The sequence below is a fragment of the Paralichthys olivaceus genome, chromosome 9 (genome assembly GCF_024713975.1).
Source record: "Paralichthys olivaceus isolate ysfri-2021 chromosome 9, ASM2471397v2, whole genome shotgun sequence".
NCBI lineage: Eukaryota > Metazoa > Chordata > Actinopteri > Pleuronectiformes > Paralichthyidae > Paralichthys > Paralichthys olivaceus.
Window position 1 is genome coordinate 11,773,045 of NC_091101.1, and position 16,050 is coordinate 11,789,094.

Below are 16,050 nucleotides of genomic sequence, written 5' to 3' on the forward strand. Positions count from 1 at the left end.
GCTGAAGGCTTCACATATGAACTCCATGTGTAATTTATCTCCATCTTCACAGTCATTAAAATGTGCTTCAAAGAACCCAATCAACAGCTAAACAAACTTGGACTTGTTCTAAAAGAAAAAGACGATGGACGAAAGCCAAACAGAAATATGGACAACCGCTCACGTCAAACGTCTGTCTATAAAAATGCTTTGTTTAAAATGAAGCCTTTGAACACTCTTCTTTTAAATAATATGGTATATTTTTTAAACATCTGGTAGGCTGATCGATGTCAGCTGAATGTGAAAGTCAAGTGCAGGTCTCTTTAGGCGCACTTAAGATAGCAGAAGAGCTTAAGTGGAGAAAAGAGGGAAATGGAACAACTGAGTTGGAATGTGATTTATTCATCGTGTCCTCAGAGAGACACAGGGTGAAAGACTGCAGTAGGCTGCAAAGTGAGGGAGCTAGTGAACCAGAAAGTTCTTTTTTTCCCTTTCTTTTCTGTGGCTGTAATCAAAGTACCCTCCCCATGACATGTCCTCTTCAGCCTTTAGAGTTTTCTTTCTCTCCCACACACACACACATTTTTGTCTTCTGTCTCTCCCACACACTGACAGTCATATAACCTCTTTCGTCTTACTGACACAGCTCATGTTAGATCTGATTGACTTTCACAGCCACAGGCCCAAAGAGGCAGCAAGCATCAGAAGCCAGCCTGTGGTTGCACGATTCAACATGCAAGAAGTGTGTGAGGACACAGTGGGGGATGATTAGTTGTCCTCTGGTGGAAGGAAATGTGCTTTCCTGCTCCTGTGATTAGACAGATCCGTTCCCCTTGTGACTCTCTGAATGAAATGGCCTCATCCCAATTGCTTGTTTCCTCTTGTTTTTATTTTTCTACTCTTGCAGGACAAACACTGCTACCATGTAGCCCTCTTTAATAGGTGAGTAAACTAATTCCAGACTATTGTCTCATTAACATCATGTACTGCAGTGCAGCGCCATCCCTGCTTACAAACTCCCCCACGATGTCTTGTTCCTGTTTGAAAGCAGTCCAGGCGTAACAAAGAAAAAAAAGCACCAAAGGAGAGGCAGCGAAGCAAAGGAAGAACAAAAAAAAGCAATATCCTTTCATGCTTTGTCAGAAATGGGTTGTTTGGAACGTACAGTAGCATTTCATACATACAGTCTGTTCCACAGGACTGGTGCAGTAAATAAATCCTGAATCATAGTGTCTGCATCCAAAAATGAAAGAAAAAAAAAAAACACAAACTGGTCCTTTGCCATGTTTGTTGGATTCATTATTTGAGCTGTGGCAGGCTGGATATCTGGGAGGAGGAATTCATTTTAGCACACAATGCAGACCCTGAGACCAGTTAAATGACATATTGTCTGGGCAATCTATTGAGCATTGTGCAGATTTACTGTATATGTGAGAATTTACACTGTGGGAATGAGCAGGGTTTTACATGACTCACTGCCCGTCTGCTGTATTTACTATGTTGAGAACGTCCTCTCTGAAATACAGTTTTCAGATATTTTATTATTAAAACCAAAAAAAAAACTAGGCCTTGCTAGACATTACAAGCAACTGCAGCATCCCTGTTGCAGTTTGGTTTGTAAGCAGTTGGGTGGGTATAATAATATATTATTGATTATGTCACAAAGTATCTTATAAAGAGAGAGTGGGAAAGATCACATGCCAGATGAAGCTGTCAATGAAGCCTTCAATCAGTGGCTGCCCAGCACCAGGAGTGCAGCAGATGGTGCTTCATATTGATCCAAAACATGCACATATACATCCGATGACTAACGGTTCAATATCACACCATTGCAGGGAATTCTCCTCTGTTTGTGTGTTTGTCTGCAGGGGGGCTGCTCAGGCTACTGATACTCCATCAGCACCATGCCCGAGTTAAAAAGTATGCAGTGTGTTTAACCTGACGTGCTCCTGTAGTCCCTGCAGGCCATACAAAAAAAACACGCGTGTTCAAAGAGTGTTGTTAAATGACAAAAACACGGACACACTAACCCTGTCTGTACATTTTATTTACAAAATGTATTAAAAGTTTCTGTACAGCGCCTCACTAATGAGGTTCAGCAAATTATGCATGCATCGCTTACTCTTTTGTACCCACTACTACGCCTTATTTTTGCAGAAGGTGAGGTGTAGAAAAAGAAAATAAAGAAGAGGATGAAACTCATTTACAATGACAAAACAGGGCTGGATTTTCCAACGTCAACCTAAGGTCAGTTTGTGAGTAGCAGAGCTCATCAAGCATCACTGATTTCACATGCAATTTCTCAGAAAACAAACAAAAAAACAAACTAATAAAAAAGAAACCATCTTTCATCATGTAATATAAATAATTCTCATTTATCTAAATGTACACATTTTTCAACTTATTTTTTCTACTCAAGTCTTTTTCTTTTTTTCGTATAAAACTATCTGCCCATAGTTTCAGGTCGATTACATAAGTAACTTCCTAAACCTCATGGAATCACAGTCTTTTTGAGAGAGAGAGGAAATTATTACAGCAATAGGGAAATGTGCTAAGCTTCAGGACTCTCCCTGGTACAACCTTGTATAAATCTATTTTCCCTTGGATTCATATATTTTTCATTTTACTAAGTGAAGTCACCAAACACTTGTAATGCTCATGAAAGGAAATCAAATTTAAAAGCAAACCACAGCTTATCGTAAAAATGTGCGATTTTTAAAAGAAAAGACGGTAAGGTAATCCAAAAATACTACAGTTTAAAAGCCATTACTGTTATCCTTTCATTGGATTGCAGTTGAATCTACAGTTGAATTACCCTTTTTGTTTGGTTTTACTTTCATGTACAGAAGACTTTGAATGACTTTCGGGAAAGACTGTTCTGAGCAGCAAACCTTGCGTGAGTCAGTGCTCCGCTGATATTTTACAAACTGTGGATTAAACTAATTATTTTTTTCCCTATATAACCAAGCATGAATTATTTTCTTTGTACAATTTTTTTTGTCATACAAAACACACTCTTGGCAGTATTGGAAGTGCGAATCATGACCTGGTTCTGTAGTGCGTCAGAGCCGAACCAGATCATCTTCTCATCTTCGTGAGTCCCGTCAAAACGTTCAGAAGACAGTGGCAGCAGCACCAGAGTTTAGAGTACAAACAACACACTCATCATTGTTTTGGGCTGAATGGCATTTTCACTCAATAAGGATCAATATGTCTTTTTAAACACAGGTACGATGTCACCATCAGTGACTAATACAGCAGTATAAAAGCTATTGTCTGGTAACCAGTGGCTTACAGTGCACTGAGTAGATCTCAGAAACTTATCTGAACACATATGACCAGTGAAAATCTGGCGGCAGAATGATGAGGAGTATTCTGATCATGACTACAAGAAACCAATTAGACACTTGTCGTATAAGATTTGTCGTCTGTCTGGCACTTCGAAATGTGCTTAGGGTTGCAAATGATGGCTTTAGTTCTCTCATTCACTGTAAAATGTCTTAATGTATTGTATTGTATATATATATATGTGTGTATATATATATATATATATGTATATGTATATATATATATATATATATGTATATGTATATATATATATATTTATACAGTCTTTATTTTTTTATCACCATTATTCTTGTTTTGTATGAGTTTCAAGCAAAAAAGCAATATCATCGTGAATGAGTTGCATTGATTGGACTCGGAGTTTCATAAGGCACTGAGAGGAGGGGAACCACATCGGCTCTTCACGTGACCAGTCCAGTCGTGTCGTCATTGCAGATTATCGTGCCGTTGTACGCGCAGGAAGATTTGGCTTGGAGCTCAAAACCCCTCCGCAATCCAGTTCTTAGTTACTGTAGGTGTTCAGTCACAGTTGTGTGGGACAATGCAAATGTTTCCTAAACCTGTTGTCGACACAGAGCAGAAGCAAACATGGGAAGAGGTGAGGTTTGTGTGACTGTCAGGGAAAAACTCACATCTTCATGCTGTGACTCATGTCAGGTGAAAAAATGCAACTGTGAAGTCAAAAAGTGGAGTTCGTGCATGTGGTTGTGGAGCTTGATGTTTCAGTTTTCTTTTTAAAGCCCCTGAAAAAATGGTTTCAAATCTTGACTCCCTCTGATCAACAGCATCAAAATGAATTTGGGAAAACATCCTTAGTTATTATTTAATAAGAATTGAACACTCAAAAACTGAAGCTAATCTACGTCATCAGGACTTTGACTTCAGTATTTGATGAGCTTGTTTATTGGTGCACTATTGGTTCTTGGGTATGACATAATTTGTATTTACAGTTTTATCTTTAGTATTATTTTCACCATTTGCTCAGGTTTTGGCAAATTACTTTGTTCTGATTTGTATAAAAATAATCATAATAAAAATATGTGTTTATATGTAATAAGATGTGAAGGATGAGGTTATGTTTTCAACTCTGCTGTATAATCCTACAGGATTATATATATAATTTAGCCGGGTCACCATGAAATTTATGTGGTGTGGGTCAGGAGATAATCCATGAAATTTTGGTGCAGATTTTTTTTTCACTTTCTTTAACATTTTTGTTAATATTTCAGACAAACATTTGGTGCAGATCCAATTGAAATTGGGATCTAGAGAATTAAAATGAATTTCATCAAAGGACTGTTGAACATTGTTGGAGGTATTTGCTCTCTGTATTTATTACAATTTTCACTTGTTCTTTGATTAGGTCTAAGTGACAAAACTATTTGGTTCAGTGTATGTGATAAATCTACTTAATTTAAGCATCAAAACTAACAACATGGTAAGGTAACTGGAAGCCCACAGTCGTCAGTGGAAACAGAAATTCGTAACCGTCTGAACAATGAATCACAATGTGATCTTTTGCACGCTCGGCCGCAGCCACATCTCTATTTGATGTATGTGACATGACCTTTTTCCAACTGAGCCATGCCCACTTCAATACAGTGAGAAGAGCACAGACAAAAACAATAATACATAAGTCACTCTTGTATAGTAAATAATACAAACTTCATCAGTGTGTTAGACGTTGATACAAAAAATGTGTTTTTCAGGGCCTTTAATCTCTGTTGCTCTGTTGTACAGCTGCACTTTCTCTAAACAGACACGTCACACTTAGTGTTTAACAAGAGGAAACAGCACACACACACGCACATACACACAATCAATCCAATCAAACACAAGGCTACCATTTTTTGTAATGATGCACTTGTTAGGGTATATACTTATTCGAAATTGGTGTTTGCAGCTATGTTGTGAATTTTCCCCTGAGCTGAGTTTTAAGTGGTAAATATGTTTCAAAGGAACTACTTTAAAGTTTCTGTATCGTTTGTCTTGTTACACTGTCCCCAGTGGCCAAAACAAAAGCGAGTGAAGCTTTTAAAGTTTTTTTTTCATGCTGAGTGTGAATTCTGTTCCACTGACTTTAATTCCCACTCCTCATCCAGAACGTCTGTTCTTGCTCTGTGTAACTTTGGTGATTGAGTATAATCTCCTTTGAGAAATCTATAACCAACTGATAGTTGCAGCTTCAATTGTCAGAATCTGACCCAGCGAGTTCAAGAGTAATGCTGATCTATAGATCAGTTGAAAGAACTAAGTCATTAAAAAACAGTGTTTATCTGCGAGTAGACTTTTAAAATACCAAGAATTGCAGCTCCTCTGGTTAAGGAAGCCAAGAATCGTGGGTAATATCCACCGTTCTGTTTTCTTTCAGTTCACAGAGTGGGACTATGCAGTGACAGCTTCAGTCAGCAGATTGATAGTCTTTGTTTTTCCTCGACTTGAAAACCACTTAATCACTCGTACATGGAGCCCAACAGAATTAATCACCACAAGTAGCTGCAGAGGGCGCTGTTGCTCAGTAAAAGTTACATAGTGTGGTTTTAATACGAGGTCATAATTTCATAACGCCTATTTCTTTACATTGAACTAAATAATTGTGTACTGCAGTTTGTTGACGCTGCAGAAAACCAGAGGTGCAGGATTATGTGTTCTCGCCCTCATATACTGTACATAGCCTGAGGCATTATCCACATATGTAACAAGGCAAGAGCATGTCTTGAACACGTGTGTTCTGTTGAGTTCAACATGACAACCATAAACAATTTCACAAGCAGCAGCAACACATACACATGAATAATTCACCCTTACTGATATGACTGGAGAGCTAAATGATTAATCTCACACAGATGTGCTCGGCAAAGTCTGAGGACAGTGAGGAGCGGTGACGTACCTCTAGATCTTAACGCTCTCGGTTCCGTACACGTTGTAGCCTTCTCTGTATGTGGCAAAGTTCTGGGTGTTGGTCGGGGGAGCCGGCTTAAAATTCTGGGCATTCTTGGCCAATTTCAGCCGTTTGGTTTCTTGCCGTGATTTATAACAGAACTCTATCAGAGCCACCATCATGGCCAGCCCCAGCCCTCCGACCAGAATATAGAAGACACCAGCCACATTGCTTAGACTGAGAGCACTTGTCTTGTCCTGGGGGAAAGTGAATGACATAGTTAAGAGTTTTGCAGTGGAGCGAGGGCAGCAGAACAAAGATGCAGCCTGTATCCTTCACACTGAGCCTGACATAGACTTGACTTTCAACAGTAAAATTGCTTTGCTGAATCATGACACCTTATCTCACTGACGCTAGATTATGAATAGGCTACTAACAGCTACAAGCGACATAAAATTTAAGATGCAATCAGGTGCTAAGGCTATAATTTTGACTGAACTGATTTTCCTATGGTTGTCACAAAGTTATGAGGAACTTCAGACTGCCATAGTCAAACCATTCTCCGCTAAGGAGAAAGAAGCCAACTCTTAATGCTCTGTCTGTCTGCTGGTGAATGTAGAGCTCACGCTTCCCTGCACTAATACTTTGTCAAATGGCTTCTGCTCTTGACCATGTAAGGAAGCTGGTCAGTATCGCACAGGTCGACAGCTCTGAAAATCCCTATCTTAAAGACATGTACGTATAACTCTCATGGCAACATTGTCATACAGTACAGTCAAATTCAAAATAGATGAATGATAGCTCCATTGAAGTTAAAAAAACACTAAAGATCAAACCATTTTGCTGCTGCTTACCTACCAAACATATTCATTAAAAATTTGTTCATTAGAGTTTTACTATTTGCAGTTTAACCCTATGAGCGTGGAGGTGTCATAAAGCTATCTAGCAACCCTAACCTGCGAACTGAGGCTTCGACTGTATCTCAGAGGGTTAAATAGTGGGTTTATTACATTCCTCGACTTCCTGTGATGTGCAAACAGAGCCAAACTGCAACTCCCAGCAGCCACAAGATTCAGAGGACACCCTATGGTGCTCCCGCTGCTTTAAAGAAGTTGAATTCCAGTAACTCATCACAATGAGAGGCGTCGCCTTCCCGTCGCACCACAGGAGGCCAAAGAATCTAATAGACACATCTCAATGCAAACTAGTAACGACACAAATAAATCAAATTTTCATTAACAGTTTGGTAAATAGAAACAGCAGCATAATGGTCAGAGTTTCATGAATGTCAAGAGTGAAAATGAGCAAAAAATAGCATTTATCAACAACTATTAACTGCTGTGATTCAGTTTAAATTGTGTATCTGCAAGGCACTTTAGAAAATTCCCCCTCAGCGTTATCATTACAGTTTTCACAAAAAAAAAAGAGCTTCTACATTTTTATATTGCATCAAAAATAAAAAAATTTAATTTGGGGAAGCAGTGCCGAGTGTCAACGCCACGTTTTAACCGAGTTACAGTTGGTGGCAGAAAATCAAAAAAAAAAGAAAAGAAAAAAATATGTGTAGCAAATTAAAATGTATACTATAGATGTTAGAGAAGTTTTGTCTTGCATATGAACAGTACGTCAAAATGCAATTTGGAATCAGTACAAAAGACCTGCAGCGACTGACCTTACTTCCAGAGTCCTTGGTTCCACATTCACCCTTATCGTACCACCATTTGTTTTTCAGCTTGTCTAAGATGCCTTGTTCACTGAGTTTCAATACTGCAAGGTTTACAGGAGTTCTTCACGTGGGAAATAACATAAATAACATTATATTATGTTATTTTATGTTATTCAACTTTAAACTACTACATACTTAACAAAGCGATAAAGCAGGACCCCTGGCTGTGTCAACATCACAGAGAGCAGGCATTCTACCTATTACCTCTATAACCCCTATTCTAAAGCCAGGGCCTGCCCGTATCGCTTTGAGTAATCGGCAGACGCTGTTAGCGGGGCGACGAGCAGGTACTGAAAAGTACAATCTGCAGATCTGTGAATAACCAAAAGCATCATGTTTCACTGGTTTGGGGACAAGTTCTGGATCACAGGGGCTTTCTGAGCAGCATTTAACAAATTCAGTCCAACAGGAGCTTTGACTTAACAAACAGAAAACAAATCTGACACTATCTTTCTATTTACACTAAATCAGCAAAATACTGCACTAGTTTATACTTTTGTTGCTACAATGACAACAATACATTTATGGGGGATATTACAACCAATATCTTAAATGCCCAAAGTGAAAGCCTATTTAATTCTTATGTGTCCTATTCCAACATATCGCTAAGAAACTTTTATCTCCAAATTACACCAGATTAGTGTCAGATGAGTGTGTCTCAAGCAAACTGCACAGAGCTGCAGGACTAAGCTCAGAAGTATCTGTGGAATAATTCCTCTCATATTTGCCAGAAGCAGCATAATCTAACATCTGACGCAGCTGTTTCTTGCCGTTTGATTTCTTTAAAAGCTACATCATCACCTCCAAATACAGCATGTATATTCTATAGAATGAGAATCACTTCAGGAAAAAAAACAATTGCAAATCTAAATAAAGATCACACTTTGTGGTCATAACAAATCATCATTTGCGGTCAATCTCACTGTAAGAGTGGAAAGGAAAATTGAATGCAAAGAAAAATAGTGCATCGAAAGATGAGTGACCTGACTTCTCCCAGGAAATGATGTCCCCCAAGGGGATCCATGCAATGCATAATGCACTGAGAGAAGATTACACCACTGTATATCCCTCATAGCCAATCTGGAGAAACGGACTGTGAAGACCAGACCATTGTCTTGGCTCAGAGAGACATTGATTAACAATGCAATTACCCTGTAACATGCTCTGTGTCTGAAACTCAATCTAGGCTACACTCTGTTGTGCCTGGGGGCATGAGAGAGCTGTGTGTGAGTGTGTGTGTAAGATGCCGTGTGCAGGTCTATGTGCATCCCCTGTTGTCTGTTGGAACACGGAGCTGTGAGCAGGATGGGGCCAAGCAATGCACTGTTTGGAACAAAAGCGCTCCAGGCTGCTTTATTCCACCTAATCAGGCCTTTCCACTGAGTCCTGGAGAGCTACAACAAGCCAGGAAACAGAGACAGGAGGGTACGTACCTGTGCATGACAAAGATCGATGACAGCACAAGAGACAGATACTTTCAAAGGGCTCCTGAGCATGCTCTCAGTAGCACAGGGAGGCCTCCTGAGCGCTATGGAACATAGCAATGTTAGCAATGCAAACATTGAAAAAGATGACATTAAAAAGCCCTTTTGAAAAAGGAACCACAGGCATTTGTTTGACATGTAGCTTCTTGTGGTGACGTTATTTTAACAGTAAGCTTAACCGTTCACTGTGGCCCTGACAAATCCATGACAAATTACACTGAGGGTATAATTATACAATCTGAAGTCTAAGGGACCTTGAGGCTTGTGTGTAATTTAGCCAATTATTTGACCTATATCATCACATGTGGGCTGACTGCGTCATTTGTCAATTGACCTGAATTGTAGAGAATATAATGCCACAGCCTTATATGTAATTTAGCAAAAATAGTCCAGTGCTAAATGGCACATAACCTACGTATTGTTACATTAACTTGTCACGGATGAGTGTGGGTTTCACACTCCATTAAGTGCCCATAATGGAAAATCATTCACAATCTAACCACAGAAGAAGAGGGAGAGATCTGATGGTTGGAAGGGTCACAGCGAGGTTATTAATGGGTTGGGGTAGGAGCAGCATGGAGCAGAATCAAACCACAGGTGGTTTATCAGATAACCATTAAAAATGAATTATAGGTCTATTGTTTAATTAGAATTCTCACGTTTGCCTGCAATGCTTATTCCCCTCAAGACGCCGCTGTTCCCCTTGCTTCCCTGTCGGCCTCGGCTGAGCAGCCATTTGGAGGGTTTTTTTTGCAGTCGAGGAGAATCTGTCATGTTGGCTTTAGCGCTCATGGGCTCTGGGTCAGTGTCACGGATGTGAAGCAGCTGATGTACTGCAAAGCCATCTCTTACAGGATTAGCAAACTTTCACCTTCGTGACAGAATGCTGGAGGTTATGGCCTTCTCAATACATTGCTTGGCAAACTATCTTGCGTTACTTGTATGTGTGACTTTACTAAGTAATATCTCAAAGTAACTAAGCTACCTTGACAATGTCCTAACAGCTGAGACGAGGTGATCTGCCCTATAGGTTTGGAAGGATGGATGAACAAGGCTCAACCTTTCCAAACTGTAGGGCAGCCATGTTCCCTTTACAATAGTCAAATGGTAAGAAAACTCCTATATTGGGCCTTATCTGCAATCAACATTCATGAACATTGTATTCTAAATAACCACAAATAATATTTTCTGTTTGCTAAGCAAGGGCTCCTTAGTTCGATCTGAGCTGTTAAACCATCTGGTCAGACAATCAGTTAATTTGGTAATCTGCCTTTGGGCAGCAGCAGGTCGGTTGGGACGGACAGTTGGTTTGGTTATGGTTGGGTTGTCGTAACAGCCTTGCCGATTACTCTGCACTATAGTACCCGATTGTGGTGACATCGAGGCTGACCTTGGAGTCACCTCCCCCGCTGCCGCACTCTCCCTTGTCGTACCACCATTTGTTTTTCAATTTGTCCAAGAGGCCTTGCTCATTCAGTTTTAAAACTGCCAGGTTAACAGCATTTCTTGAAACGATAAAACATAACTTGTAAGAAAATGCACAGGTCCGTGAGAAATCTAATGCAAAGTAATAATTGTACGAAGCATAATAATGATAGTTAATGGTAGAGAGACTACCACTGTCAAAACAAGGGCTTAATGCACAGAGTACTATCTGTTAATCAGAATGGTCTGGGAAAGGACAAATTGTTTAAGAATTTCAGGAATATGGAGAGATAAGAGAGGCTCATATAAGGTAAAGACAGTGTTAAATCTTGGAAAAGGTGGCATGAAGGGTTACGTAGTTTAGAACTGAAGTGTGCGGGATGGGGACACTTGTCATTGAGAAGAAAGTAACAACAACAAACATCATGCAATTAACATTCGTCACAAGTGACAGCGCAGCTTTTAAAAGCTAAATTGAAAAACCATTGAACTGTTAAATTAAAAGTGACAACACAACAGTCAGGTAGGAGAGCACACAGGACAGAAGGAGAGATCGAAGGAGAGAGAAAAGCAACAGTAAGAGAGACATAAATATGAAGTGACTGTTAGCTTTAGCCTTAACGTTTGGATTTGATTGCTCTACGGTAAAATAGAAACTCTTAATCACATGTATAAAAACATTGAAAAAACGTTATTTATCATTATATAACCTCTGTATCCAAGTGCATTTTAAAGGCATTCTACTGTTACCTCTATGTCGACAAAAAAAAGAAGAGGAAGAGAAGAGAATGACAACAGGGGGACATCAGGGTAGGTGGAATACTATAACAACATTGATGATATTGTTATATTATTCCACCCACCTTAATGCTGAGCCTTTGGGCGTCGCCACACCGTAGCCTTTTGAGTCGAGGTTCCCGCCCACTTTCATGGTGTCACATGGCTTCCGCTGCTCGATGTACTCGTTCATGGTGGACTCGAGGAGAAAGGCGAACTTGCCCTTTGACTTTCGTACCCGGGCTACGCCATCAGGCGTGGTCTTAACAAACACTGAGGGCTCAGCAGATTTCATGTATGACCACATCTTCTCATACACTGCTATTTTGGATCGCTGTGCGGAGAAGAACAGGAGAAGAGAAGTAGTTTAGAAACATGAGTGTTATATTTGTCATAATGGAGTTTGCAGGATTTTTGTGCTTAATGATCACGTCATTAAAAATGGCATCATGAAGTATTTATAGACATCATGGAAAGCAGTGGTGTGATATCTTTAAATACTTCCACAAAATACAGCAGGTGAACTTTTCACAAGATCATGAAGTACAAGAATTTACAAAATCCATTTTTCTTCATCAGCATAAATGTACTGTTTGAATATTAGGCCCTATGTTGCAGCTTGCAGCTCCAATTCACTGAGTGTGAATGAGGATCACACATCACCGCTACTGCAAGTAATGCCATGCAAATTGGGTTTTAGTAGAAATACTGACATTTGTGGGCTTGATTATGCAGAAAAATTCCAATAATTAAAATTTTGTGACTGTGAATTGCAGGTAATGATCATTTACATGGAGACTTGCAGAAGTTTGGAACAGTTTGTTGAAATGTCAGTCTCAGTGAATTAGAGCCTTGATTTATAGTCTTAATTTAGCTTTAGAAGCTATTACAGTCATTCAGCAATGCAGCCATTAATGTACAATCTCTACTGTGACTCAGAGGCAATGTGCAGAAGAAGCAATAGAAGTGTACAAGACAGCGGGTTTCACAGACAGGCAACCCATCACAAAGTGACACAGATGAGCATTTCCCTAGTGCCTGGGGTCAGGCTTAGCGAGCCTGTAAATTCTGGAGGACTCGAGCCCTATCTATAATAAGCATCAATTAAATTATTCAATGCCGCTGGACTTATTTTGGCATAGGCATTTCATACTTTGAACAGATCCTGGTCCAAACAGCAATGAGCCAGTTCCTGAGTGGCACTGTGGCTACTGAAAACTGGATCCTACATTAAAAAATGACACTTTCTTTTAATGAAGGCCAGAGAAAGACGAAGTGGTTGGATGGATTTCAAGAACTGGCTGAATCAAAAGATCGACTGCAGCCAAAGGGTTTGGAGATGAAATATGGATGAGCTGTTGATAGACCAACATCTGTCCGAGATGCTTCCCTTTAGCTTTTTTTAAAATCTCATATGCAGCACATGTCATGTAGTGCAGAAATTATTGTTTGATTCAGCTTCGATGTTCAAATCATTGTTTGAGCCATTTATAAAGCTGCAAAACTGGCTAAGAGCCTACTTTAGTCATGCTGACAGCCCTGCACAGCAATGATTTGAGCTGCTTGCATGCTAAAATGCTCACATTGACAATGCTTACATTTTTGTTCCGCAGGTATAATGTGTGATTAATCATCATCATATAATACCATTAGCTTGGCATGTATTTGTGCATAAAACTGGTAGCCTATTGGAAATAAAAATACAAAAAAAATTATAATTTGACTTGCTTTTCAGTCAGGCTCATATTTTAGGCTAGCAAGCATGGCTGACAGTCGCTGGTTTCAGCAACTTAGAAGTTTTAAGAAGAATCACATGTAATTCTATGTCTTTAGATTTGGGGTAAAAACAACCAATGAGCAGCTGTTGCCTCTGGAAAATTATAATGGGCAATTTCCACTGCATTCTATAAGTTCATAAGCTAAACAAGCCTAAAATGATAATAATCAGTAGAGCAATGGAAATAGCTTTTAATTGCTTGTTAACAGGTCAGAGAGTCAATTAGGAAATATGGAAAAGAGTATCTGTATTAAAGCTTTACTTTAAGTTGAAGATAAAGGATATTTATATTTAACACACACGGAACTCTGGTTCTTTGAAAATCCAAACACACCTATCAGTAAATTGACTCATCACAGCCCTGAATTGGTAAAAGCCTCCTTAATAAGAGCAGGCAAAAGCATATCCATCCTCTTTTGCTTTTCTATTAATAAACAAAAGCATTAACCTTGACCCAACAAAAGTGCCTCACTGGCATGTAATCATATACAATTTGTTTGTAGGCATCTGTCATAGAGCATCAGGCCAAGGGTGAGGATGAGATGTGACAGCAACATAACACAAATTAAAAAGTGTGCATGATGAATGTTCCCTGCTCAGATGAAAAAGCCTTGAATCCAGGGCGATGGCCGTTCTATTCTAATGCTAATACAGAAGACTGGGAGTGGGGGGGCAACAATTAGAGATAGATGTGATGTTATTGTTTACAATCTTGTTCAATGTGTTCATTGTGGAAAGGACACTCATTTTGGAGGACGATTCCCCCAAAGGCCTGAAGCTCGGCACTGGGAACGCTGCAGACGCCTCCTCAAATGAAGAGAAAAGAATGGATCTGGGCATTGATTACTGATGACAGAGTGTGCTGCCTCAGTGCTTTATGAAGTCAATTGATCAACATCAGAGCTGGGACAAAGTGCGGCTAAAACCTAAATAGGACCGATTCTGCCGCAACTAAAGTCACCAGTGAGATGCTTGAAGCAGATTCATACGGAGAGAGGGAGAAATATTTGATTATCGACTGATGGCCCACAAATGTGTGCGCGCGCACACACACTTTGAGCAGCTATCCTTAATAGGACTTTGCATTGAATTCCATTCTTTGTAACCAATGGTAGCTCAGTCCATAGCGACTTGGCTTGGGAACCGGAGGGTGGCCGGTTCAAGTCCAGCATGGACGGAAGTTGGAGAGGTGCTAGTTCACCTCCTGGGCACTGCCGAGGTGCCCTTGAGCAAGGCAAAGAACTCCCCAATTGCTCCCCGGGCGCCTTCATGGCGCTGTGTGGTGGTCATTGTGTCGATTGTGTTCCGTGTCTGCTCCGTTCGCACAGAGCGGTTAAATACAGAGGTCAAATTTCCCCATGTTTGCATGTTGCATGCTGTGTGTGGGACCATAAAGAGGAATCTTAATCTTAGCACACACACACTTTGAGCAGCTATCCTTAATTGGACCTTGCATTGAATTCCATTCATTGTAACCAAAACCTTATCTTTAATTTTATCCATAACCAATTCATACCTAATTATAACTTTAACCTAAACACAATTCAAATCTTACCTCTAAGAAGCTTAATACAGAAGCTCAAAAGATTTGCCTCATTAGGACTGGTCCCCATAAGGATAGCTGGTCCTGACAAGGTCAGTGTATATGCTGGAAAAGGTCCCAAAGAGGTAATAAAAACGAGTACACACACACTTACATACCATAATGTATTGAAAGTCGACTCTCATCTCCTTTAAAATCTAATCATTCACGTTCCGGTCTACACTGGTCATTTAAAATTCAATTAGGGAATAATGACTGTAAAAGTCCATCATCAATGAAAAGACAACTTGCTGAGCAATTATATACTGCCCTAAATACAGCTTTATACATGTGGCTCTCCCTCACACCATATAATGGCCGCGTGAGGAAATACCGCTGTGGTCTAAATGACCTTCCAGACGATTAACAAGGATTTGATGGCTACTGTATAATGTAAAAAGAAACACCAGTCTATATTGCAAATTGCGTAACTCTCATCCTCTTAGTGTCTCCACATTATACTAAAGCAATCATGATGTTGCTATATTCATAACAAAGTACCCTTATAGTTGATCTCAGCCAGCCCTCCTACTAAAGCGACACAGTTACATCACCTGTGTAGGTGTTCCTCCTACAAATCTGTCTGAAGCAGTTCCCCACTGTCTTCTAACAGCCATAAAAACAAACTCAGGTCTCTTATTCCAGCTTGGTGACCTAAGGTGAGGTATGAAGAGAACAGGACTTGCCTTCAGCAAGACAAGGTTAGGGGAAAGCCAGAGGAAAACTGGTGGGTGCTCATTATTCTTGTAGGGAGAAAGTCGAAAGTCGAATCAGCACCGCACCACATAGAGAATAGACATGTACTCCATGCAGACAGATACAGATGAAGGTTTACTTATAGCAAGGTTCAGGAGTTCACGTTTTTAATTCTTAAACCTGTAACAGCTGATTTTCTTGGGGCAGCAAAAAGTAGCCGCAAACATAACATGGACATATTATCAAGCACACATGCAGCAGAGAGGGCACAGCCATAGATTAAAAGTCTGATGAATATAAGCCTAATATTCACTTCCTTTTAGCTCTGTTTTAGACTCAACCTACCCCCAAGGGAAACATCTGCTCTTTAGCTGTGAA

The 16,050-nt window shown here is 39.9% G+C and overlaps 1 protein-coding gene across 7 annotated transcripts in view; it reads right to left on the reverse strand.

Moving 5' to 3' along the window:
• Nucleotides 1-2,008: 2,008 nt before the first annotated feature.
• Nucleotides 2,009-16,050, reverse strand: part of gria3b (glutamate receptor, ionotropic, AMPA 3b) — an 86,066-nt gene continuing 72,024 nt past the window's right edge. The window contains exons 13-16 of one of the 7 annotated variants that reach the window (XM_020084038.2): nucleotides 11,704-11,951; nucleotides 7,878-7,992; nucleotides 6,215-6,462; nucleotides 2,009-3,884 (exon numbers count right to left, since the gene is read on the reverse strand). In XM_020084038.2, coding sequence (XP_019939597.1) covers nucleotides 6,217-6,462; nucleotides 7,878-7,992; nucleotides 11,704-11,951 — 609 coding nt within the window. In that variant the 3' untranslated portion in view covers nucleotides 2,009-3,884; nucleotides 6,215-6,216. Of the gene's footprint in view, nucleotides 3,885-6,214; nucleotides 6,463-7,821; nucleotides 10,921-11,703; nucleotides 11,952-16,050 lie in introns of those variants that run through there. The other 6 variants (XM_020084030.2, XR_011244018.1, XR_011244017.1 and 3 more) reach the window with 6 other exon arrangements.